This window comes from Rana temporaria, chromosome 2, assembly GCF_905171775.1.
Source record: "Rana temporaria chromosome 2, aRanTem1.1, whole genome shotgun sequence".
Lineage (NCBI taxonomy): Eukaryota > Metazoa > Chordata > Amphibia > Anura > Ranidae > Rana > Rana temporaria.
Genome location: NC_053490.1, coordinates 413130568 through 413155622, shown reverse-complemented (window position 1 = coordinate 413155622; position 25055 = coordinate 413130568). Strand labels below are relative to the sequence as shown.

At 44.3% G+C, this 25055-nt stretch overlaps 1 protein-coding gene across 2 annotated transcripts in view; it reads right to left on the bottom strand.

Moving 5' to 3' along the window:
• LOC120927472 (arylsulfatase D-like) overlaps positions 1 to 25055 on the bottom strand; it is an 81302-nt gene that overhangs the window by 6136 nt on the left and 50111 nt on the right. For both annotated transcript variants that reach the window (XM_040338173.1, XM_040338171.1), the window contains exons 7-10: positions 22810 to 22946; positions 21096 to 21230; positions 18677 to 18839; positions 13017 to 13138 (exon numbers count right to left, since the gene is read on the bottom strand). In XM_040338173.1, coding sequence (XP_040194107.1) covers positions 13017 to 13138; positions 18677 to 18839; positions 21096 to 21230; positions 22810 to 22946 — 557 coding nt within the window. The remainder of the gene's footprint in view (positions 1 to 13016; positions 13139 to 18676; positions 18840 to 21095; positions 21231 to 22809; positions 22947 to 25055) is intronic.

Genomic DNA, 25055 nt, shown 5'->3' with positions numbered 1-25055 from the left:
AAGTTTGCTTTCTGCGGTGGGTACTAGAACCATTACTCTGTCCCCCCTTTCAAACTGTCTCACTAGGGCCCTCTGGTCATAGTAGGACTTTTGCCTACTCTGCGCCTGCTCCATATGCTGGCGAACAAGAGGGGCAATCTGAGCCATACGCACCCGCATATCTTCAACATACTGGAGGACATTGGTCCCAGTTACCCCCTGTTCTTCCCAGGTTTCCTTTAGGATATCCAGTATACCCCGGGGATGCCTACCATATAAAAGCTCAAATGGGGAGAAGCCCGTAGAACTTTGGGGAATCTCTCGAACTGCAAATAACAGGTAAGGAAGTAACAAGTCCCAATCCTTCCCATCCCTGCTAACGACTTTTCTCAACATCCCCTTTAGGGTCCGGTTAAACCTTTCTACCAACCCATCGGTCTGGGGGGTGATACACTGACGTTCTCAGAGTCTGTACATTAAATAGCTGACATAGCTCTTTCATAATACGGGAGACAAACGGTGTCCCCTGATCCGTGAGCAATGTCCTGGGTATCCCCACCCGTGTAAACATCTGAACCAGCTCTTTAGCAATACTTTTAGCATTAGCCTTACGTAGTGGAATGGCTTCTGGGTATCTGGTGGCATAATCGAGGATGACAAGGATGTACTGGTGCCCTCGAGCTGTTTTCTCTAAGGGACCCACTAGGTCCATGCCAATCCTCTCAAACGGAACATCAACTATAGGGAGAGGTATGAGTGGGGCTCTCAACTTTGGTCTGGGAGATGCCAGCTGGCATTCCGGGCAAGAAGCACAATATCTTTTAATCCCCTCATATACCCCAGGCCAAAAGAACCTCCTGAGCACCCGTTCTTGGGTTTTCTCCACCCCTAAATGTCCCCCCAGAAGATGAGAGTGAGAGTAATCCAGGATTTTCCGGGTGTATGATGAAGGCACAACCAGTTGTTCAAGCTCTTGTCCCTCATCGGAGGTCACTCTGTAAAGGAGATAATTTTTAAGGACAAAATAGGGATAGGCCTTTCCCGTTACCCCTTCCACTGGTACCCCATTAACCTCCACAACATTACTCCTGGCTTCCTGCAACAGGGGATCATCTGCCTGATCCCGGCCAAAGCCACTACCCGAAATATCCAGGACATCTGTATCCCCCTCGTCCCCTTCACTGGTAGCCTCTGGGGGGGGTTCCGGTTGACCAACCTCTGCCTCATCTTCTGTCTGTCGTGGGGCCCCGCCTCTCCTGGACTGCTCCCCACGCTGATTCAACAGGACTTCCTTGACAGCCCTATTAAATCTTAGCTTGCTCTCCCTGCGTTCCCGTCTCGTTTTACCTCTTTTTGGATTAGAGATATACAAGTCAGGATGAGCAAAGGGAAATACTTCATGGACCCCTGTATTTCTCTGCTCCACTCCAGGTTCCCCTTGTTCTCCCATCACAGGGGACTGTAACAGAGCATGGAAATTAGGGAAATTCCTTCCTATTATCAAAGGATATGGTAGACGAGGAACTACCACTGCTACGATCCTTACCAAACTGCCCTGTACTAACACTTCTACGTTGGCAGTAGGATACCGCACAGTACACCCATGAATACACAATACCCCCATGGTTCTATGCTTCTGTATCCAACAAGGTTTTACCAATTTACTGGCTACCAAAGTCAGGGCACTGCCAGAGTCCACCAGGGCCACTGTCTCTTGTTTGTCCAGCAGGACAGGTACTCGGAAGGTATGTCCCCCTTCTACCAAGCCTGCTAAACAAATGAGTCCGCAAAAGTCAGAGGAATCTTCCCCTAGACCACACTGCATGGGCTCAGAAAGATTGGGGCATCTCGCCCTGACATGTCCTTTGGCGCCACACTCAAAACAAGTTATGGAGTTACTCCTAGGGTGGTCCTCTTTCCCAGGGTTTTGACCTCTAAAGTCTGTTTTGGAAAAACGGGCTCCCGATCCGAAGTCTGCTTCCACTCCACTCCTCCGGTCTCCTGTTCTCTGTATTTTCCCAGTCGTCCTAGAGAGAGATCGGTCCAAATTTTTGGTAGACAGGTACCGCTCTACTTGTGCGACCATACTATCACAGTCCAGGGGATTTCCATGAGTGACCCACTCCCGGAGGCCATTTGGAAGCTCTCTCACGTAACGGTCCAGTACAAGCGCTTCTATAATCTGTGCAGGGGTTTGAGTCTCTGGTTTGAGCCACTTCCGAGCCAGATGAATTAAGTCAAACATCTGGGATCTTGGCGCTTTTCCTTCTTTGAACCTCCAGTTGTAGAAACGCTGGGCCCTCACTGTAGAAGTTACCCCTAAGCGAGCCAGGATCTCTCCTTTCAGTTTGGGATAGTCTGCAGCAGCCACCTCATCCAGATCAAAATAGGCTTTCTGTGCTTCTCCCAGGAGGAAGGGTGCAATGATTCCAGCCCACTGTCCTGGGGGCCAGCCTTCTCGGGTGGCGGTCCGTTCGAACGCCAGTAGGTAAGTCTCCACATCATCATCCGGGGTCATTTTCTGCATACAGCTGCTTGCACGTATTTGGCTTACCCCCCCTGCTGGAGGGTTAGTAGACCCTTGGGTAGTCATCTTATCCAGGGTTGCTTTGAGAACAGCATGGTCTGACTGTTGTGCTTCAGTCAAAGCTTCAATCTGCAAAGTCAGGAGCCTGTTGGTCTCCTGCTGTACTGCAGCTGCTGCAGCTACCTGTCTATTAGTCTCTTGCTGCACAGAGGTAGCGTGTAACAGGGCTTTTACAATATCTTCCATTTTTCTGGGTCCTGTACCTTTAAGGCCACTGTAACTGTAAAGTGACCGGTACAACAGCGAACATCCCACTTCTGACACCACTTGTGGCAAAGTTGCTTGGGTTAGTAGAAATAGTGAAACATGCAGCGCAGCAAAGTCACCAAAATAGCAATAAATATGGCTTTATTGCATCAAAAATAATAATACAAACAAAAAGGCCTACTCCAGCTTAGGAGGCTAACTAAACAGTAGTGTCCCTCACTACGGGTTACTGGAGCGGCTATTCCGGCCTCCAGTATAAACAAACAAAAATAATAGTTCAATATAAACAATAAGTTCTGACAGACCTTGTTCCTCAGATACACAGACAGACTTCAGTCTGCCCATCCAGCACAGCCTGGATCTCACACTGAGCTCTCCCCTCCCAAGACTCCATCAGGTGCAGGCTAATTAATAGGGAGAGAGAGGAGGTTTACCTGTTGGGCCAGGCTTAACCCTTTCTTCGACAGGGAAAGCTGACCTTTCCAATCTCACACTGACATACCTGGAATCATGTACTCTGTCACAATATATATATTACGAGTGAGCATTATCAACCTAGCACAGAAAGAGTGTTTTAGAAAGATTAAAATAAAGAGAAGATGTATTTAAAAGAATACTAATGCAGTCACTTCATCTAGCTACTAAGATGCAATATGCTGAATTTTTTTCTTGGGTTTAAATCAACTTTAAGGCCCCTTTCACATGGGTGTCTGTCAGTTTTTAAAGTGGTCCTAATTGGATGATACATTCATTCCTATGGACAAGCCGGTGTAAACTAACTTGAGCCTAACTCTGGGTCCAATCGGGTCCGCTGAAAAAAAATGAAAAGGGACTTCGTCCTCTTCCATTTCGGCAGAGCTGATTGGAGGTAGTCAAGTGTAAATGGATAGTGTAGTCCATTTACTTCCAGTCACCCATAGAGTAAAGCAGGCTCTGTCCATGTCCACTGCATAATGTTAGCAGACACAAATATGTCATTCACCCGCTCTGCTCCAATCAGCAGGGAATCTGTGAGCTGATAACCTACTGATCAGCATGGAATCTGCCCCATGTGAAAAGGACCTTAGACTTCATGCATATGGCTGTACAGGGGCTGTATGGTGTTCAGGGCTTGTGTAATCACTCTCCAGGGACTCGCAGCTGTCAAGTACACCTGCCCAATGATATGAATTAGAAGATGCAGCCCTTATGCACCAGGGGATGTGTAATGCACCCGCACGCACATACAGTAGACATACTGTATGCTCCGAACAGGTCCCAGGAGAATGATTAGGCAGCCTTGTCATGCTGTACGGCCATGTGCATGAAACCTAAGTATGCAGATACATTTTTTTTTTTTCGGCACCATGGTTTGTTCTTGATTTGTGACTTAGGAAGTGCTAAAGAGAGGAGAACAGTGAATAGCAATTTTAGAACTAGTCAGTAAAGACAGCCTGTTTCTCTTGTAAAATGCCATCTTTCATTGATAAATACTCAGATTTTTGTGGGAGGCCATCAGTTTTGGAGGAGACGATCCAGGTGGTATTTGTTCTAGGGCAAGGACAAGGGGCCTGCCGTGGGTGGGGGTGTTGATCACTTTGAAGGTAGGGAAGGTAGGAGTGTGGTGGGTTCTCGGTTTGGGTGTGACTGTCTGCAGCTGGTTATCAATCTAAAAGCTGGTTTAACATAAATCAGCCAACATTTGGCCAGTGTGTACAGCAGCCTGTCTGACAGAAGTTGGTCTAACATCCGGCTTTTGTCAAACGGGCATGCTGGAAAACCAGCAGCCGATTGGCTTCCGATCAGCGTACAGCGGGGAGTACAGCGAACGTTTTAGTTTTTCTTTTAGTTTAGCCCAGTGGGCCGAACAAAAAATTCTTATAGGGTGTACCAGGCTTAAAGGAGGACAGAGGGTGGCTATCAGGTTTTTCTTACAGTGACTTAAATTGGTTGAAAGTCAAAGGGATGGTGGCAATTATCAGTCTAGGCCAACAAAGACAGTAGAGCTGATTCACTGAAGAATTAAAGAATTTCCACATAGTAAATAGGGATAGGCGGAACACCACCCGGTTCGGTTCACACCAGAATATCTCGGCAAAAAGTTCTAGCGAACCTGCAAACTCTATCAAAGTCTATAGGACACGTACATGAAAAATCAAAAGTCCTAATTTTAAAGGCTTATATGCAAGTTATTGCCATAAAAAGTGTATGGGGCCCCGGGTACTGCCCTAGGAGACATTCGGGAAAAATGGACCGGCGGATCAGGGCAGACCAATCATGTGAAAGGGGCCTTATAGTGCAACCTTTGATTACAGTAAAAAGCACCTCAAATGCAATTAGTGGTTGATTCAGAAAATATTCTTGATGCATTGTTTTGTATGATATACATAGCAGGGACATACTGAATGTTTGGCAGAATTCTGGCCAAAGTGTCCATTAACCTTCTAGTGCTTTAACGTGTATTAACACTTGTGCAATTATTTGCCATTTAATAATTTTATTAAATCAGCCATTTATTCAATTATTAGATTGAAAATTAAACATTTCCCATTGTTTTTAATGCTGTTAGTTCACATGTGTTAGACACAGGGGCAGATCCAGGGGGGGGACAACAGGGCAATTGCCACCCCCGAGAAATTTGTTTTAGTTGCGAAATTCGCGGGTGCCGGGTAGTCTGAGCGGGCGGCTCCACAGCGAGTGAGAGTGGGCGGTCAGCTGGTCGGCTCTGTGGGTGTGAGGGCGGCTGGCCAATCAACAAGCCGGCGGCCCGGGGGGAGCAGAGAGATGACATCATCTCTCACCGCCCCGCGCCCACCTTGAATCCTTGCAGTAACTTCCGACCTCACTGTGCAGGCAGCAGAGACATTACATCATCTCTCTGCTGCCTGACTCTGACAAGTAAAACACCACCTTAGCAAGTGACAATCCACAAGGTGTGGCAGGTGAGGTGGTAAGTGACAATCTGCATCTGGTGGCAGGCAAGTGACATTCTGCAACTTGTGGCAGGTTGCGTGGCAAGTGACATTCCGCAACTTGTGGCAGGTGACGTGGCAAGTGACAATCTGCAACTTGTGGCAGGTGGTGTGGCAAGTGACAATCCGCAACTTGTGGCAGGTGGTGTGGCAAGTGACAATCCGCAACATGCGGAAGGTGACGTGGCAAGTGAAAATCCGCAACTTGTGGCAGGTGGCATGGCAAGTGACAATTTGCAACATGTGGCAGGTGACGTGGCAAGTGACAATCCGCAACTTGTGACAGGTGACGTGGCAAGTAACAATCCGCAACAGGTGACGTGGCAAGTGACAATCTGCATCTGGTGGCAGGCAAGTGACATTCTGCAACTTGTGGCAGATGATGTGACAACCTGCAACGTGTGGCAGGTGACGTGGCAAGAGACAATCCGCAACGTGTGGCAAGGGACAATCCGCAACATGTGGCAAGTAACAATCCGCAACGTGTGGCAGGCGACGTGGCAAGTGAAAATCCACAACATGTGGCAGGTGACGTGGCAAGTGAAAATCCACAACATGTGGCAGGTGACGTGGCAAGTGAAAATCCACAACATGTGGCAGGTGATGTGGCAAGTGACACACTCGGGGCTCCCACTGATTTTACATTATAGTGAGTTGAACCATTTCATTTTATATTACAATGTAATAGTAGAAATAATGCGCTTTAATCATCCTGACACCACAACAACCATGGTGCCATGATCATTGAAGCGCTAACACAAGCCATTTCCCTGATAAATTGCCCCCCCACAAAAATATTTTCTGGTAGCGCCCCTCCCGAGACTAGACTCTGAATTAGACAAAGATATTGTTTAATCTGGCTATTTGTTATAAGGGACTTTGGAGGTATAGAGGCCAATGTATGACAATGCACATGCAATAAAAAAACATTCAAATGGAGAAGAATAAATCTGAGGCCAGCCTAACAGAAAAAGCTGTTGAAACCATTTGACCATGTGACCATTTAAGCTAAAAATAAATAAACACTTAAACATGTCCACATATTTCTTCCGCAAAGTTTGTCATCATCACAATGCTGCTTAAAGAGGGCCTGCAGCTAGCTCCCATGTGATTATTTCTTCCTCCAGTTTTGTTTTCTGCTTAGTCCCATGTGTACTATTTAATAGTCAAAGGGCTTTTAAACTGCTGAAAAATTCTGTTTGCTATTAAAGCGGTCAAAACAAACAGATCTGTAAAATGCTATGGTACCATGATCTCACTTACTTTGGTATATTTCTAATTAGAGACTAAAAACATCCAAAAATCCATTTATGATGGAAGAACAGCTGTGGGAACCATGCTCAGTATAGATGCAGTATCCACATATTGGTTGGGAACTCTATCAACTTTAAATGAAAACCATATTTTAATGATCATTTGAACAGAGTATGAAAAAAACACATGTGTATGTAAGAAGAGTGCAATTGTTATGAAAAACAGCACACAGGAAAAGTGATTCATTTGCATAGCATATTTGAGCTAACATAGAAAAAAAGAATACCGGTATATAAAAATCTATTTTGCTGGTATTTCTTTGGAATTCATTATTTAATGAGCAGGGGTCATTGATGCCTAGTTGTCAGGCTAAATTTAGCAGTGTCAGCATGCATCAGTCTTTGTGACTATAAACTCTGGGGTAGATTCAGGTACAGCTGCGCGCTCCTTACGGAGGCGCAGTGTACCTTTTTTACCCTGCGCCTACGCAAATTATTTGCGCTACGCTTCATTCATGAAGCAGTAGCCACGTAATTTGCGTGGGCGCTCTTCAAAAATGCCCTGCGTAAGGGCGCCTAATGTAAATGATCCCGTAGGGGACGGGAATCATTTAAATTAGGCACGTTCCCGCGCCGAGCGTAGAGCGCATGCTCCGTCGGGAAACTTTCCTGACATGCATTGCGGTAAATGACGTCGCAAGGACGTCATTTGCTTCAAAGTGAACGTGAATGGCGTCCAGCGCCATTCACGATTCACTTACGCAAACTACGTAAATTTTAAACCTCGCGACGCGGAAATGACGGGTATCCTTAGCATTGGCTGCCCCTGCTTTTAGCATGTGCAGCCTTACGCGAAACCCGACGTACGCAAACAACGTAAACTGCGTACGCAGGGCTCGCGTAACGTTGTGAATCGGCGTTAGTATGCAATTTGCATACTATACGCTGACCACAACGGGAACTCCACCTAGCGGCCAACGTAAGAATGCAGCCTAAGATATGAGGGCATAAGAGCCGTATGCCACGCATATCTTAGGCTGCAGTCGGCGTAACGAGCTCTCTGAATCAGGAGAACTCGTTACGCTGGGGCAAGTAAGCAATTGCGCTGCGTAACTATGGTTACGCAGGCGCAATTGCTTTTTGAATCTGGGCCTCTATTACTAATTTGCATGCCAAAAAAATCTAAAGGCTCAAAGTTTTGTTACCTTCCTGCATTCTATGCAGGAAGGTAAAATACCTTCTCTCTGCGGCAGTCCCCACTAATACTACCCTGAGCCCCATCACGATCCAGCGATGTGCACGAGAGCCTCTTCTCTCTGGGGACTCTCCCTCCTCATTGGCTGAGATAGCAGCTATCAATTACAGCCAATGAGGAGAAAGAGGAGGCAGGGCCAAACCACAGCTCTGTGTGTGAATGTACACGCAGAGCCCTGGCTTGGGAACAAACCTGCTTGGATGCCCCAATTGGGCAGGAGGAAGGAGGGAGGGGCCAGGGGGCACTGACGGGGCAATAGAGAAGAGGAGGATGCGGGCTGCTCTGTGCAAAACCACTGAACGAAGCAGGTAAGAATGAAATGTTTGTTATTTAAAAAAAAAAAAGAAAGCATTTAATAACACTAACATTTATTTTAACCAACATGTGGGTATTTTATTTAAAACCCTATTTTAATAAAAACCCTGCTCTGTTTTTCATTTTAGGTCCACAAATTGAGAAATTGCAAAAAACAAATAAAAAAACAACTTTATCTTAATTGTATAGTACAGGACACAGGACTTGTGTTCATAAATCATGGTTTATATGCAGGCTACCTTCAGGTGAGCGGACAATGGCAAAGCAGAGCCACCCCTAGAGTGCACCCGTATATCCCCACCAACTCCGTGAGACTCCAGTTTTTTTGCTAGTGTTCTTAGGTAATGGTGGTGTTGATGAAATATTTATTTTTGATTTGTTCATTGTTTTTCTCTGAAGCTTCTATCAAGATCTGACAGCCAACTGCCTATGGCTAATTACCAGTTATCAGATTGGTTGCTTTCAATGTGTACATTGGGGAGTATATCCAGACCCCACTATATGGGGTTGAACTGTAATGTTTATTTTGGGCACTGGATTTTGCGTTAGGCACTCACCATAGCACATAGTACAATGTGTGTAGTTAGTTAGGCGCAGGGAAACAGCACTTTGCAGCATTCCTGCTGCCATCTTCTACAAAGTAACAGCTAGAGCAGGGGAGTCAAGCTCAATTTCATCGTGGGCCGCATCAGCATTATGATTGCCCTCAAAAGGGCCGGTTATATCTGTGAGATTAGATGTCCACTGCATCCCCTTCCCTTCACATTAGATGTCAAGAGCCACCCCACCATCAGAAGTTGAGTCCACCACTCTCCCTTACATCACAGTGCACCCCCTTTCCTTATGCTGCTGCTGGGAAGAAGCTGGATACATTGCTTGAAAGCACAAAGTAAGGGTCTAGAGTAGGACCAGAGGAGGGCTGGAGAGGTGCAAGGGCCACATGAAATGGCCTGGAGGGCCAGATTCGGCCCGCGGGCCTTGTGTTTGCCACCTATGAGCTAGAGGAACAGATCAGTGCCTGGGTTATAGCGGTTGCTGTATCTGGACACACAAAACCCCATTCCGCACTCCATAACTATTAGTACTCCACTCCACTGGATTTTTAGCAATGGCAGCTCACTAAAGTACCAAATAATATGCATTCTACTATCAACTGACAGGAAATTGTACCTGTACCTCATTCTGCTTTAAGTGGTTGTGCCAGAGGCATTATCCTGGTACCGCTTTTTAGAGTCGACGGTCAGCTTTCTTGTAATGACAACCAATGCTCAGCTGTTATTACAAGCAGCAGGAGTGAAAGTAGACCAGGCTGGCCAGAGACCTCAACAAAGCTGGCTTTGGTTGAGTCTCCGATGTAGTAACTCAGAAGTGAAGTCACAACGTCACTTCCGGTATACTAGAGTGGTAAAGGCGCCAGTTAAAAAAATTTGAAAACTTAGCATTTTGAATACTTTCAAGTGCAGAGGAGGGTTTTTTGGGTCTTATAGACCCCAGATCTCTCCATAAAAATTACAGTTCCCACCAGGGCTGCCTTCATGGTTTCTCCATAGTGACATACAGCAAACTAATTTCATCAGGGCTGGATTTAATATTCTCTAATAACTACTAAATAAATAGTCTAAACTACTGTACTTTATATGATTATTAAATAAATCAACTTACAGTTTAATGTAGAATAAGTAGCCGAATCTGAGCATCACATAATGGGAAAAATATAATCAAGCTGAAATCACTTACCGCAGCGCCAGCACACCAATATAGATTCTGATTAAAAAAAAGTACCGCCCGTGCGTTTCATCCACGAAGCTGCGGACATCGCTTTCGGTTTATCACTGCACAGACAAACCGGAAGTGCCGCCAATGCTCCGTGGAAAAACCCCGCCCATGACTAGGGCGGTGCAGTGCCAATCAAATACAAGGCAAGCCTAACACTATGGGACAAAGTAATCAGACGCAATGCAGAGCATTGCCAGGGCAACGATTTGTGACTAGGGGGACGGCGCCTGTTGGCCCCCTATGGATGGGCCGCCACTGCACACAATGCAATTCAGGAGTGCACTGTGTCCGATGCCCGAACACAGTGCACTTAAAATACCTTTTTGAGACCCGCGCTATTGACAAAAGACGTCAACAGCGCGGTTTTCAGGTGCCAAGTGGACATCTTTGGACGTAATTTGAAATGCATTACCCGCGCGCGCCACTGGGGGGCGCGCGGCGGGTAACCACTGTGCCGCCGCATCGCTGGGGACCCGATGCGTGTACCTGGCGGCCGCGATGTCCGCCGGGTACACGCGATCGTCGGGAACACAGCCGGTAACAGCAGTGTTCCACAGAGCTCCACATGCTGTTAGAGGAGAGGAGACCGATCTGTGTCTCTTGTACATAGAGACACAGCATCGGTCACCTCCCCCAGTCACCCCCCTCCCCCCACACAGTTAGAACACACCCAGGCTGCACAGTTAACCCCTTCCTCACCCCCTAGTGTTAACCCCTTCCCTGCCAGTCACATTTATACAGTAATTAGTGCATTTTTATAGCACTAATCGCTGTATAAATGTGAATGGTCCCAAATTTGTGTTCGAAAGTGTCCGATACGTCCGCCGCAATTTTTCAGTCCCAATAAAAATCGCAGATCGCCGCCATTACTAGTAAAAAAAAAAATAATGAAAAAAAATCATAATTCTGTTCCCCATTTTGTAGGCGCTATAACTTTTGCGCAAACCAGTCGCTTATTGCGATTTTTTTTTACAAAAATACGTCGAAAAATACGTATCGGCCTTAACTGAGAAAAAAAATTGTTTTTTTTAAAAAAAAAAATGGGAGATTTATTATAGCAACATGTAAAAAAAATATATATATTTTTTTAATTGTCGCTCTTTTTTTGTTTATAGCGCAAAAAATAAAAACCGCAGAGGTGATCAAATACCACCAAAATAAAGCTCTATTTGTGGGGAAAAAAGGACGTCAATTTTGTTTGGGAGCCACGTCGCACGACCGCGCAAATGTCAGTTAAAGCGACACAGTGCCGGAAGCTGAAATTTCGCCTGGGAACGAAGGGGGTTTATGTGCCCAGTAAGCAAGTGGTTAAAGGGCCTTTTTTTGTGACTAGGGGGACGGTGCCTGTGGGCCCCCTATGGATGGGCTGCAACTGCACACAATCCAATTCAGGCTGGACTGATGGCAGACTCGCTTGTATGGACACTTTTAGACAGCAACTTTAGATGAAATGTGTTACTGTACCATAGCATTTTCCTTTTTACTCTGAGACATATTTCATGTGTGTATATAATGACATACAGTCACTTACTGTATATGGTTATAACACTGTTGTTTAATGTTATTTAGCACTAAGTTGAAGCTCTGCTTTTTATTATTTTAATTTTCTTGCATAACGGTCATGCCAGATTGGAGGAACTAGACACAAATGCAGAATCAGAATACTAGAACTGCTTCTGTAGAAGAAGCCAGCACATTAATCCAGGGCTTGACAAATTTTCTTGGAATCTAGGAGCCAGCTAAAAAAGTTAGGAGCCAGTATTTTTTTTTTCAAACCGACAAAGCTTTATTTTTAATATAAAAATTAACCAATCTTAAATTTACACAGAAAGACGACTAGAACCAAACATTATATATACCGTGTTTCCCCGAAAATAAGACCGGGTCTTATATTAATTCTGGCTACAAAAAACACACTAGGGCTTATTTTCAGGGGATGTCTTATTTATTTATGGTATGTACAAAAAAGTTTCTCCCCCTGTCAGCTCTGGAGTCAGCATTGTGAAATTCTGTAATCCCAAAAATAAACCAAAAATGATATCATGTGCAGTGTGTCTCCTTGTGTAACATTATTGTGGAAAATACCTTATTTACAGTGCCAATTGCTGCTCACGTGACCCGCTGGAGCTCTTCTTCCCTACTCCAAATACTGCAGAGGGAGGGGCCAAGATCCCCAATGACGTCAGCCCCACTCTGAGTACTGCAGTGGGGAGGGGCTTAATAACGTTTTATTGAAGAAAAAAAAACAGCTGACATCAGTTGGGAGGAGAGGTGAAGAGTTTCGGCGGGTCACGTGAGCGCCCAGCAGTGCTGTAAATAAGGTATTTTCCACAATAAAGTTACAAAAGGGAGACACACTGCACATTATATAATCTTTTTACAGAACGGATTACACTAGGACTTTAACTAGGGCTTATTTTTGGGGTAGGGCTTATATTGCAGCCATCCCAGAAACTCACGCTAGGTCTTATTTTTGGGGAAGGGCTTATTTTCAGAGAAACAGGGTATGCACACAGAGACGGGATACCCCAGCTGTGCTGCCCCAGGTGCCAGGTCGCTAATTCTAGTCGCAAATGCGACCTGGTGCCCGGGGTTTGTCGAGCCCTGCATTAATCAACCTGTCGTCAGCTACACAATTGTGAAATATAAGTTGACTGCCACATTATTAGTTAAAAACAAAAAAGATTACTTACTTTCTTTTTGGTACCATCGCACCGCATGTAAATGATTTCCACAGTAGTGAAATAGAAACTCATGTTCGGAATGGTTGATTTTCTTCAAAAGCAATGGAAATATGTCCCGACCATCAATAATTCTGATATAATGAAGAAGTAAATAAAAAGAGAAACAGTTTTTAAAGCTAAACTATATCTTATAATTACATTTTGTGTTTAGAATAAACCTCTTAACATCTATGCAGCTTAGAATTGTGTCCATAATTGATTATGTGTTCCCATACCAGGGCGTAAATACATTTGCAAATGAATGCGTTCATATCCACTGTATACTTAAAATGATTGGGCTGCTTCTAAAAAAACATAGTCATGGAATAGGTGCTGGGAGCAGAACACATTGCCTATCAGCTGGAGATCACTGTTTAATAATAAGCCGAATAGCAGAAAATAAAACTTTGTTCAGCTGTGCGCAATACGGTCAAGGTGAGATACGGGTAGATTATCATATTGTGCCAAATGACAGTGTAGAAATCCCAGACAAGTAAACAAGTTATTATTAACTTATTATTAACAGGAGAGGCTATATTTACAAGGGTATGCAATTATGTGCGTTTTATATGTGTTTATAGGACAAATCTAAATACATATAAATACATATAATGAGTTTCAATTGTATAATACACACTGTGGGCCAGATCCACAAACGAGATACGCCGCGTAATTTTTAAAATGCCCCGTCGTATCTGTGTTTTGTATCCACAAAACAATATATGACTGAATCTGGGCTCGATCCGACAGGCGTACGTCTTAGTACGCCGTCGGATCTTAGGTGCATATTTACGCTGGCCGCTAGGTGGCGTTTCCGTCGAATTCTGCGTCGAGTATGCAAATTAGCTAGATACGGCGATCCACGAACGTTCGTCCGGCCGGCGCATTATTTATGTTGTTTCCGTAAGGCTTTTTTCGGCGTATGTGTAAGTCGTTCGCGAAAACGTTTTTGCGTAGAATGACGTCACCGGCGTAAGCATTGACTTGTTCTGGTTTAATTTCAAGCATGCGCACTGGGATACCCCCACGGACGGCGCATGCGCAGTTGAAAAAAAACGTCATTTACGTCGGGTCAAGACGTGTTTACATAAAAAACGCCCCCATCACATCCATTTGAATTGCGCGCCCTTACGTCGCCAAAGTTACACTAACTTACGGCGCAAATTCTTTGAGGATACAAAAAAAAAAGCTGTAAGTTACGGCGGCGTAGTGTATCAGAGATACGCTACGCCCGACGGAGGAATGCGCCGCGCTACGTGGATCTGCCTCTGTATGTTTACTTGCATTCAGATGCATTAATTTTAGCTGCATTTAGGCCTTTTTACACCTAACTGAATACTGAATCCCACAGAAACGAGGTCCGGGTTCCTGTGCGATTCAGTGCAGTGTGATTTTCAGCCTATTCATTTGGATGAGCTGAAATCACACTGGATTGCACCAAAAGTAGTGCCTTCATCAATTTAGGCCAATACAGGGCCTTGCAAAAGTATTCACCCCCTTGCTTTTTTCGTGTTTTGTTGCTTCACAACCTGGAATTAATATGCATTGTTTGAGGATTTGCATCATTTAACCACTTTCCGATAGCCGCCAGTAAATATACGTTGGCAGAATGGCTCCTGTGCACTATTTTTATAGCACTGATCGCTGTATAAATGACAATAGTCCCAAAATAGCGTCAAAAGTGTCCGATGTGTCCGCCATAATGTCGCAGTCACGATAAAACTCACAGATTATTAAAAATGCCATAAAACCATCCCCTATTTTGTAGACGCTATAACTTATGCGCAAACTAATCAATATACGCTTATTGCGATTTTTTTTACCAAAACTATGTAGAAGAATACATATCGGCCTAAACTGAGGAAAAAAAATGTTTTTTTTTTAAATATTTTTTGGGGATATTTATTATAGTAAAAAATAATTATTTTATTTTAAAATCTACTTTTTTTTTGTTTATACTGCAAAAAATAAAAACCGCAGAGGTGATCAAATACCACCAAAAGAAAGCTCTATTTGTGGGAAAAAAAGGTTGTCAATTTTGTTTAGGAGCCACGTCAGCACAATTGTCAGTTAAAGCGATGCAGTGCCGAATCGCAAAAAATGGCCCGGTCATTGGGCAGCCAAATCCTCTGGGGCTGAAGTGGTTTATTTACAGAACATGCCCACAACTTTGTGTGTGGCCGTCTCTTCGCAGGTTTGCTGTTGTGCCATGTTCTTTCCATTTGGTTATGATAGATTTGATGGTGCTCCTAGGGATATTTTTTTATAACCTAACCCTGATTTGTACTTCTTAACAACATTGTCCCTTACTTGTTTGGAGAGTTCCTTGGTCTTCGTGGCAGTGTTTGGTTAGTGGTGCCTCTTGCTTATGTGTTGCAGTCTCTGGGGCCTTTCAAAAAGGTGTGTATATGTAATGACAGATCATGTGACACTTGGGGTGAGATTCAGGTAGGAGAGCGGATCTTTATATTGGCGTAACGTATGTCATTTACGTTACGCCGCCGTAAGTTTTTCAGGCAAGTGCTTTATTCACAAAGCACTTGCCTGTAAAGTTGAGGTGGCGTAGCGTAAATCACCCGGCGGAATTCAAATTCGGCGGGTAGGGGGTGTGTATCATTTAAATCAAGCGCATCCCCGCACGGAACGAACTGCGCATGCGCCGGCCGCGACTGAATCCCAGTGCGCATGCTCCAAATCACGTCGCTAATTGTCAATGAAAGTGACGTGAGCGTAACTTACGCCCAGCTTAATTGTGAATCGACTTACGCAAACAACGTAAATTACGTCTGTCCCGACGTCCATACTTAACATTGGCTGCGCCTCACTATAGCAGGGGTAAAGTTACGCCGGGCGTAAGTCTTACGCAAACGATGTAAACAGATACGCCGGCCTGGCGTACGTTCGTGAATCGGCGTATTTGCTCATTTGCATATTTAACAACGGGAACGCCAACTAGCGCCAGCGTAAATATGCATCTAAGATACGATGGTGTAAGTGCCTTACGCCGGTCGTATCTTAGCAACATTTAAGTGTATCTCATTATGAGCATACGCTTAAATTTGCGCGGGGTCAGATTAGGACTTACGACAGTGTATCTACTGATACGCTCGTCGTAAGTCTTTCTGAATCTGGCCCTTGGATTGCACACAGGTGGACATCATTTCACTAATTATGTGACTTCTGAAGGTAATTGGTTGCACCAGAGCTTTTTATGGCCTTCATAACAAAGGAGGTGAATACATACGCACATGCCAATTATCAGTTTTTTTTTCAAATTTTACTTCACCAATTTAGACCATTGTGTTCTGATCCATCACATATAATTCAGAATTTAAAAACATTGAACTAAAGGCTGTAATGTAACAAAATAGGTAAAAAGCCAAGGGGGTGAATACTTTTGCAAAGCACTGTCCATTTCAAGAAAAACATAATTTAAGGCATTTCCAAGCAAAAAACACACTAAAATAATATATAGCAGGGGCGAGTAACAACATGGCATTGGGCAACAGTATGTAGCCCAAATTTCTACAGGTGCTACCAAAGAAGCAGAAGTGGTAGACCTGCAGAGAAGCCTGCCTTCTAGTTGCTAAAGCTTGGATCCCGGAGTGAGCAGAGTAGCCGGTTACCACTCGGTGCTCACTTCATAACAGGGGCTGAGGAAAGGTGACCACCGCAGAGTTGGAGACCACTGTTGGCAGAGGAGTGGAGAAGTGTAGAGAGAGGAGGCGGGAGGCCTGCAGAGGGCGAACACAGACATGTAGGCTGATGGCAGGGCTAAAAATTCCCACAGGTCTGCTGGTCTATGTGTGTCTTTTGTCCAACAATAAATTTCCTGTGCATCTTGCTTGCTACCTGCCAACCTGCCACTTACTAATAATCCAACATGTTCCAATTGCTTAGAGATCAATCTTCCTGTCTCCCGATGTGTATGACAGGCACAGTACGATCCGGAAGTGATGGTAGCCCATAGCAGTCTGCTCAACTATCTGCCAGCAAGCTAAAGGAGTGTCAGGCCTCGTACACACGACAGAGATTCTCGGCAGAATTCGCCGAGAAACTCGGTCAAAACCCGGATTCTGCCGAGAATCTCTGTCGTCTGTACATTTTTGGCTCGATGGAGCCGCCGAGGAGCTCGACGAGAAAATAGAGAACATGTTCTCTATTTTCTCGTTGGCCGCGTTGTTCTATAGGAGAAGGCGGCCCGCCGAGCTCCTCGGCGGCTTCATCCCAAAACGAGACGAGGAACTCGACGTGCCAAGCACGTCGAGTTCCTCTGTCGTGTGTACGGGGCCTCAGGGACTGTGTTTGAACCCTGAATCTCTGCTGTGTCTGGCAGTAACTCTTCTCACTGAACTACCTGAGATGCTGGACACCTCTGGGCCTGATCCATTGGACAATCTTTTCTTGTGCCTTGTTTTCTGCTGAATCTTGAACTGTTTGCCCCTCCTGATTTAAGCCATGTCTCTGCACTTCCTGTTTGCCAGATTAGTGCGCTTTCTCTTGTTATCAACCCTTTGCTTGTTCTCCGATTATGCTTCGGCCTGATCCCAACCTGCAACTGCTCATTACTGACCCTTTGGCTTGTTTACTGACTACCCTTCCAAACCTGCTTACCTGCTTTTGCATCCCAGCTTGCTCACCTCTTGGGGGGGGGGGGGCATCCTGAGGGCCACAACCTGGTACTAACATGCAGAAAAATCCATCTCCACCATCAGGAGCTCTGGTGAACTAGAACCAGTTAGTACGTATGCCCTGTACACACAATCGAAATTTCCGATGGAAAAAGTCAGACAGAATTTTTCCATCGGAAATTCCGACCGTGTGTATGCCCCATCGGAGTAATTACATCGGAAATTCCGATGAATTCCATCGGAGTTTAGATAGAGAACATGTTCTCTTTTACTCTGATGGAATTCCGATGTGATTTTGGTCGGACAAAGGTCCGATCGTGTGTAAGGGGCTTAAGACTCTGCACCTCAGGTGAGCCTGCATAATCCGCCAGGGTGACCTGCCTGTGTACCTATCCAGCTGGTTCCTGTGTGAGCTTCCCACTGCTATAGCAACTGGACTTCCAGCCTAACCCCTGATTGTGACAAACTATGTGCCTGCCTGCTCTCTTCTGCATATTATACTCCCCTATTATAAGGATAAAGAAAAAGTGTCTCAAAGTATGAGAGCCTCAGAAACTATTGATTTTGACAGAGCAGAGCTACTTATCTTCTCAGATTTAGCACCAGAGACACTAGCACGTACAGTACAAGCATGCAAACTACAGTAGAAGACTGAGCTAGAAAAGTGTCAAACATGTAAATGGCACATATATTCCCCAGTAGATAAGAATATATCAGTTTTTAAAAAAAAACTTTAAGGGTTTAATACTATTTTAACTGCCAGAAAAATGTTGAGCCTAAATTGTGTGTCCTCCCTTGCTCTCAGGTAGCTCCCAGGGTACAGTGCAATGTCATAAAGTCCAAATGGCTTAAATGCTGCCCCTGCTCTGCAAAGCAGAATCCTGCTATGCGGGGTAACAACAGTGGGCTTTACATCTTTTCAACTCAAGGTCAATTATTACCAAATAAAATTATACACATATACATGGTGTCATTTTTTTTTTAGGACATGATAAATACCTGTCACTAGGCAATTCTGCACCACCCAAATGGACTACGGTTGGGAAAACATCCATCAAGCTTGTGGGTTTATTAATCTCCGTGTCAGAAGGAAGGACACCAGGCCACCTAAAGATCCCTGGAACACGAATTCCACCTTCCCAACCAGCCATTGCTTTTCCGCCTACAAATTGTGCACATTATAGTTATTTACTACAAACATTCCAATCGGAAAGGAAAAGAGGGAGGACTCATAAGTATTTTGTTACTCCTTCACTGCCCACTGACAGGCTGGGGGCACACAGGAGACCAGGCTGTATTGCTTACCTGCATTAGAAGTAAAATCAGGATGCCCGCCTGTCTCTGCTTTGTAATGGGGTTGTGTAAACCTCAGGACATGATGGATAAAAATACAAACCTTTTAATAGGTAAAACAGCTCCTATATGGGTTTATCTTTCTATTGAGCCATTTGCCAGAAGTTTAACTTTAAGACGGGTAGACCAATGGTATATCTCTTACTGTTTTACAACTTTAAGACCCCTTTCAGGACTTTAATAAATACATATAGCGGACAATGGGATATTAGTTATAAATATGGTATTACTACCAGAGAAGAGAAAGGGGTCTTTATGCTAAGTGTAGTTTAAGAAGAATTCCAGGGAAACTGTAGTTTCCCTGTCTGTCTGTTAGGCCTCGTACACGCGATAGCATCGTACACACGATAGGTTAAACAGAGGACAACGGTCTGAAGGACCGTTTTCATTCGTCAAAACCGATCGTGTGTGGGCCCCATAGGTTATTTAACCATTGGTTAAAAAAAGCCAACTTGCTTTAAATTTAACCGATGGATTCCTAACCGATAGGTCAAAACCGATCGTTAGTAGGCACAACCACAATCAAGTCGACGCATGCTTGGAAGCATTGAACTTCGTTTTTTTCAGCACGTCGTTGTGTTTTTTACGTCACCGCGTTCTGACACGATCGTTTTTTTAACCGATGGTGTGTAAGCGCGACGGACCATCAGTCAGCTTAGTCGGTTAACCGATGAAAACGGTCCATCAGATCGTGTGTACAGGGCTTTACATAGCGGGGTACCCTCCCAACACATATTTGTTTAATTACCTGCTTTCACCTACAGTGCCATGCTGTATATATTGCCAAATACAAATTGCCCTTTAAAGGGAATTCAGTATGGAAATGCTTTGCTTTACTGCTTTCTTGCAGTTCAAGTCCATGAGTGAGCTGACTCCTTAAAAGAAGGTGGTGCCTGTGTGGCTGATATTATATCTTTTATTCTAAAATCATTATATTTAATGAAATACAATATAAAAGAGCAAGTGAGATTATTTTTGAAGTCTGTTTTTCTTTAGGGAAATTTAGCTTTACTTCCTGATCAGGAGGTGACAGGAAATCTCTACATGTTAAGAAGAATTTCCCTCTCAAAATAGTTGTCACTGGCACAGGTCATCATTGGAAGAGTTACCCTTACCCTTGTTCTGATGACAGGTTTATAATAATTACAAATCACATTCTGTCTCAGTAACAATGCTTATAGGACAAATAACAAAAGTGAATCTAACAAGAGGCAACAAAGACAGCAATGAAAACTTGACATACCTAATCTATCCAAAGCTAATAAAACTTTAAACTATACATGAACAAACTTGAGGTACTCATGTTTTTTCATTCTAGTTGTCCATGTAGGTTATGATTTTATGTCCCACTCCACTTTGATGATATACCCAATGCCCTGATCCAAGATGGGTTTTGCACATCTCTAGCCTTGTATGTGGGCGCTTTTGTTTTGTCTTTAAGGCCCCATTCACACCTGGGAGAAGCAGAAACATGGACAGAAACAAGTGTCTCTGCCTGCATTTATGCAAATGTACAAAAGACCTGTTGAATTCAAGGCATGCTTGGTATGCCTTATTTTTTAATGGCACCCCAAACATGGGTAGCAGTCACACGTTTACCAAAAAAAAAAAAAGCCAGCTGCAAAATGCACTTGCCGCTGTGCCAAATTTGTTTTCAAACTGTGTTTTCTTCCCATGGGTACACTTTCAATACACGACAACATGCAGACCGTATATGTCCAAGAAATTCTAGCAGGGATGAGCACTGGAAATTTGCATACAATTTTTCTATATAAAACAAATAAATAGATGTTGGGTAGGGATTTTCCAGCTTCAACAGGCTTAAGTGAATTTGCAATTATAGTACTTGCTGTTTTTCCTAAACTAGAGTGCAGTGGCAAATTCAAAACTTGTTAGTTGGTACTAGAAGAAGAATATGCTTGTATCAAAAAGTCACATTCCTTTAATATTACTTACTATATAACTATAATATTACTATATATAATATATACTTTATCTTACTATAATATTACTTACTATATATAAAAGATATATAAAGCCATTAAATATAAATATATACACACACCTCTGTATATTCCATTCCATCCTCCAATTTGAATGTCACCATCTTTGACCTCCAAGTGTCCTCCATGATCTGATGCGAAATAGATCAATGTGTTGCTTTTCAGTCCAGCATTATCAATTGCATTGAGAACTGAACCTAAAATAAATATCATATATATAATATTCATGAAATAAATTATAAATATTAAACTAATGTACCAATTCTGGTATTATAAATACCATATTACCAATCAACAAGTTCATTACTAATGGATATACTGTATATTGCTGTAAATTAGTATTCACCATTGTTAAGCTAAATACAATGGGGTCGATCCACAAAGAAATTACGCCGGCGTATCTATTGATATAATTTCAAAATTCCCGCGTCGTATCTTTGTTTTGAATCCTCAAAACAAGATCCGACGGCATCTGGGCTAGATCCGAGAGGCGTATGTCTTCATACGCCTTCGGATCTTAGATGCAATTTTTCGGAGGCCGCTAGGTGGCGTTCCCGTCGTAATCCGCGTCGAGTATGCAAATTAGCTATTTCCGACGATACACGAACATACGAGCGGTCGTAGCATTTTTTTACGTCGTTTCCGTTCGGCTTTTTCCGGCGTATAGTTAAAGCTGCTATATGGTGGTGTACTCAATGTTAAGTATGGCCGTCCTTCCCGCGTATTATTTTGAAAATTTTACGTCGTTTACGTAAGTCGTCCGTGAATGGGGCAGGACGCCATTTACGTTCACGTCAAAACCAATGACGTCCTTGTGACGTCATTTAGCGCAATGCACGGCGGGAAATTTTAGGGACGGCGCATGCGCAGTTCGTTCGGTGCGGGGATGCGCTTCATTTAAATGAAACAAGCCCCCTACCCGCCGCATTTGAATTCCGCGCCCTTACGCCACGAGAGATACACTACGCTGCCGTAACTTATGGCGCGAATTTGTTGAGGATTCAAACCAACTCAAAGTTACAGCGGCGTAGCGTATCTTAAATACGCTGCGCCCGGGGCGGATGCATGTGGATCTACCCCCTTATTTCCCTGCTTACACTCCCACAGTTATGAGTGTGTAGATGTGTGACCTACTGCTGGAAATAGATCTTTGTTCTCTGACCGTATGCAGCAGTTTTCTTCTTCAGACTGAAGTCAAGGAAGCAGAGTTTGGGTTTAATGTTTTTTTTTTTACGTTAATCAATGTCATCTACTTTCAAATTTTCCAACTATAAAAAATAATATACAGCACAGTACATAAAGTTCCAAAGGTAGCCATGGCAAACTATGTTTGAAGTAAATGCCCAGGTGCACACCCACAAAGAAATCCATGCGAATCCAAAACTGGTGTAGAATCATGGGTCTTGGAAGGAAGTTCACCTCTCTCCCCTCCCTCTCGGCAATCGTCTGGGACACATCACAGGTCCCAGATGATTTCCCGGACAGTCACAGTGCACAGCATGATTCGCACATGTGCAGTGCGTGCCGGCTGTGAAGCCACATCCGAGCACCCACAGTGACAATGCTGGCGCCGCAGAGAGGAAGGGGAGAGGAGCGGGGCTTCGTACGACCGCATCGCTGGACTGTGGGACAGGCAAGTGTCCGATTAATAAAAGTCAGCAGCTACACTTTTTGTAGCTGCTGACTTTTATATGGGTGGAACTCCGCTTTAACATTCTGGCGTGACTCATGCTGGGCTACTGTTTATGTAGTAGAACACATACATTTATTACTTACCAACCATAGAGTCCATTTCCTCAACATTATCCCCATAAATCCCATGTTTGCTTTTCCCAACAAATGATTTTGTTGTAACCAGTGGCGTGTGAACATGGAGAAATGAAATGACAAGCAGAAAAGGGCCATCTTTATGTCTACAAAAAAAGATTTTTGCATTATTATTTAGCGCTGAGGTACTCAAACTTTTTATGTGGTGCGTGTAGGTGTTGGCGAATTAAGCTTCTCAAGAGAGCACTTTATAAAGAAATGATTTTTAACAATTTCGGCACCTTAAAATTTATAATAGAACTCAGTTAGCAGTCCTTGACCAACAGTTACATACATAGGGGTAGATCCACAAAGAAATTACGCCAGCGTATCTACTGATACACCGGCGTAATTTCAAAATTCCTGCGTCGTATATTTGTTTTGAATCCTCAAAACAAAATACGACGGCATCTCGGCTAGATCCGACAGGCGTACGTCGTACGCCGTCAGATCTAAGATGCAATTTTTCGGCGTCCGCTAGGTGGCGTTCCCGTCGCAATCCGCGTTGAGTATGCAAATTAGCTATTTCCGACAATCCACTAACGTACGACCGGCCGTCGCATTGTTTTACGTCGTTTCCGTTCGACTTTTTCCGACGTATAGTTAAAGCTGCTATATGGTGGCGTACTCAATGTTAAGTATGGCCGTCGTTCACACGTATAATTTTGAAAATTTACGTTGTTTGCGTAAGTTGTCCGTGAATGGGGCTGGACGCCATTTACGTTCACGTCGAAAACAATGACGTCCTTGCGACGTCATCTGGAGCAATGCACCCTGGGAGTTTTTACGGACGGCGCATGCGCAGCTCGTTCGGCGCGGGGACGCGCTTTAATTAAATGATACACGCCCCCTACCCGCCGAATTTGAATTCCGCGCCCTTACGCCGCGAGAGATACACTACGCCGCCGTTACTTGCGGCGCAAATTCGTTGAGGATTCAAAGAAAAGCAAAGTAAGTTACAGCCGCGTAGCGTATCTTACATACGCTGTGCCCTGCGCCGATGTATGTGGATCTGCCCCTTAGGGTGGACATTGAATGTGTTTGTGTTCTACCACTAAGTACATTTGCAAGGGAAACAGATCCTATCCAAGGCATTTTTTTAAGGCCTCATGCACACTGGACATTAAAATAACGTTATGAAAATGCCAGTAGCTTTGCAGTGAGTTTTCCAACGTTTTTGCAATATCGTTTTTTAGCGTTTGTGTTTTTTTGCTTGCACATGATTGGATGATACAAATTAGCAGAGCTTCAGCACATTTGTTAAGCTCTGGGGAAAATTAGTGCCTCTGCACTTGTAGAGTGAATAGTTTATTATCCTGTAGTAAATCAACCTCTTTCACATTAGAGAACATTTACTAAATAATCCATCTATTTATAGTCAAACTGGGGAGATGTTTTTGGTCCATCCATGACTGTGGCTGATGCTTCTTGGCCAAGCTTGCATTAGGGTAGGTTGGATTTTCCCAGCCAGTCACTAATGTTTCTCCCAACACAAGCTAGTGCCAGAAGCATAACTTCTGCCTCCACCATAGACACAAAGGCCCGGATTCACATACATTGGCACATATTTATGCCGGCGTAGCGTATCTTTTTTAGGCTGCGCTGGCGTAGCGCAGAGCGGCAAGCACTGGATTCACAAAGCACTCGCCCCCACTCGCTGTTAAAGATACGCTGGGTTTCCTTGGCGTAAGGAGGTAGTGGGCGTGAGCCATACTAATGAGGCGTGACCCCATGCTAATGATGTGCCGAGTGACAGACAAGTGCCTAAAATGAACGGCACATGCGCCATCCCGTGGACGCAACCCAGTGCGCATTCTCAGAATCACGTCAAAACTACAAAAGATACGTCGAATCGCTGCCTACGACGTGAACATAATCTAAGCTCAGCCCTATTCACGTACTACTACGTAAAATACGACGGCTGTTCCCTGGTACATACCTTTGCATGAGCTGCGCCTCATAGATGGGGAATAACTTTCCCCTGGACGCAAGCCTTACACAAACCGCGTATATTATGCGCCGGGCGCAACTACGTTTGTGAATCGACGTATCTCCCTCATTTGCATATTAGCAATGAGGCGGCCAGCGTAAATATGCGGCCACGATACGCCGGCGTAGGAAAGTTACGTTGGTCGGATGAAGCCTATTTTCAGGCGTATCTAGTTCTGTGGGCACGGCGCGCAGATACGACGGCGCATAGTTACACTTACGCGGCG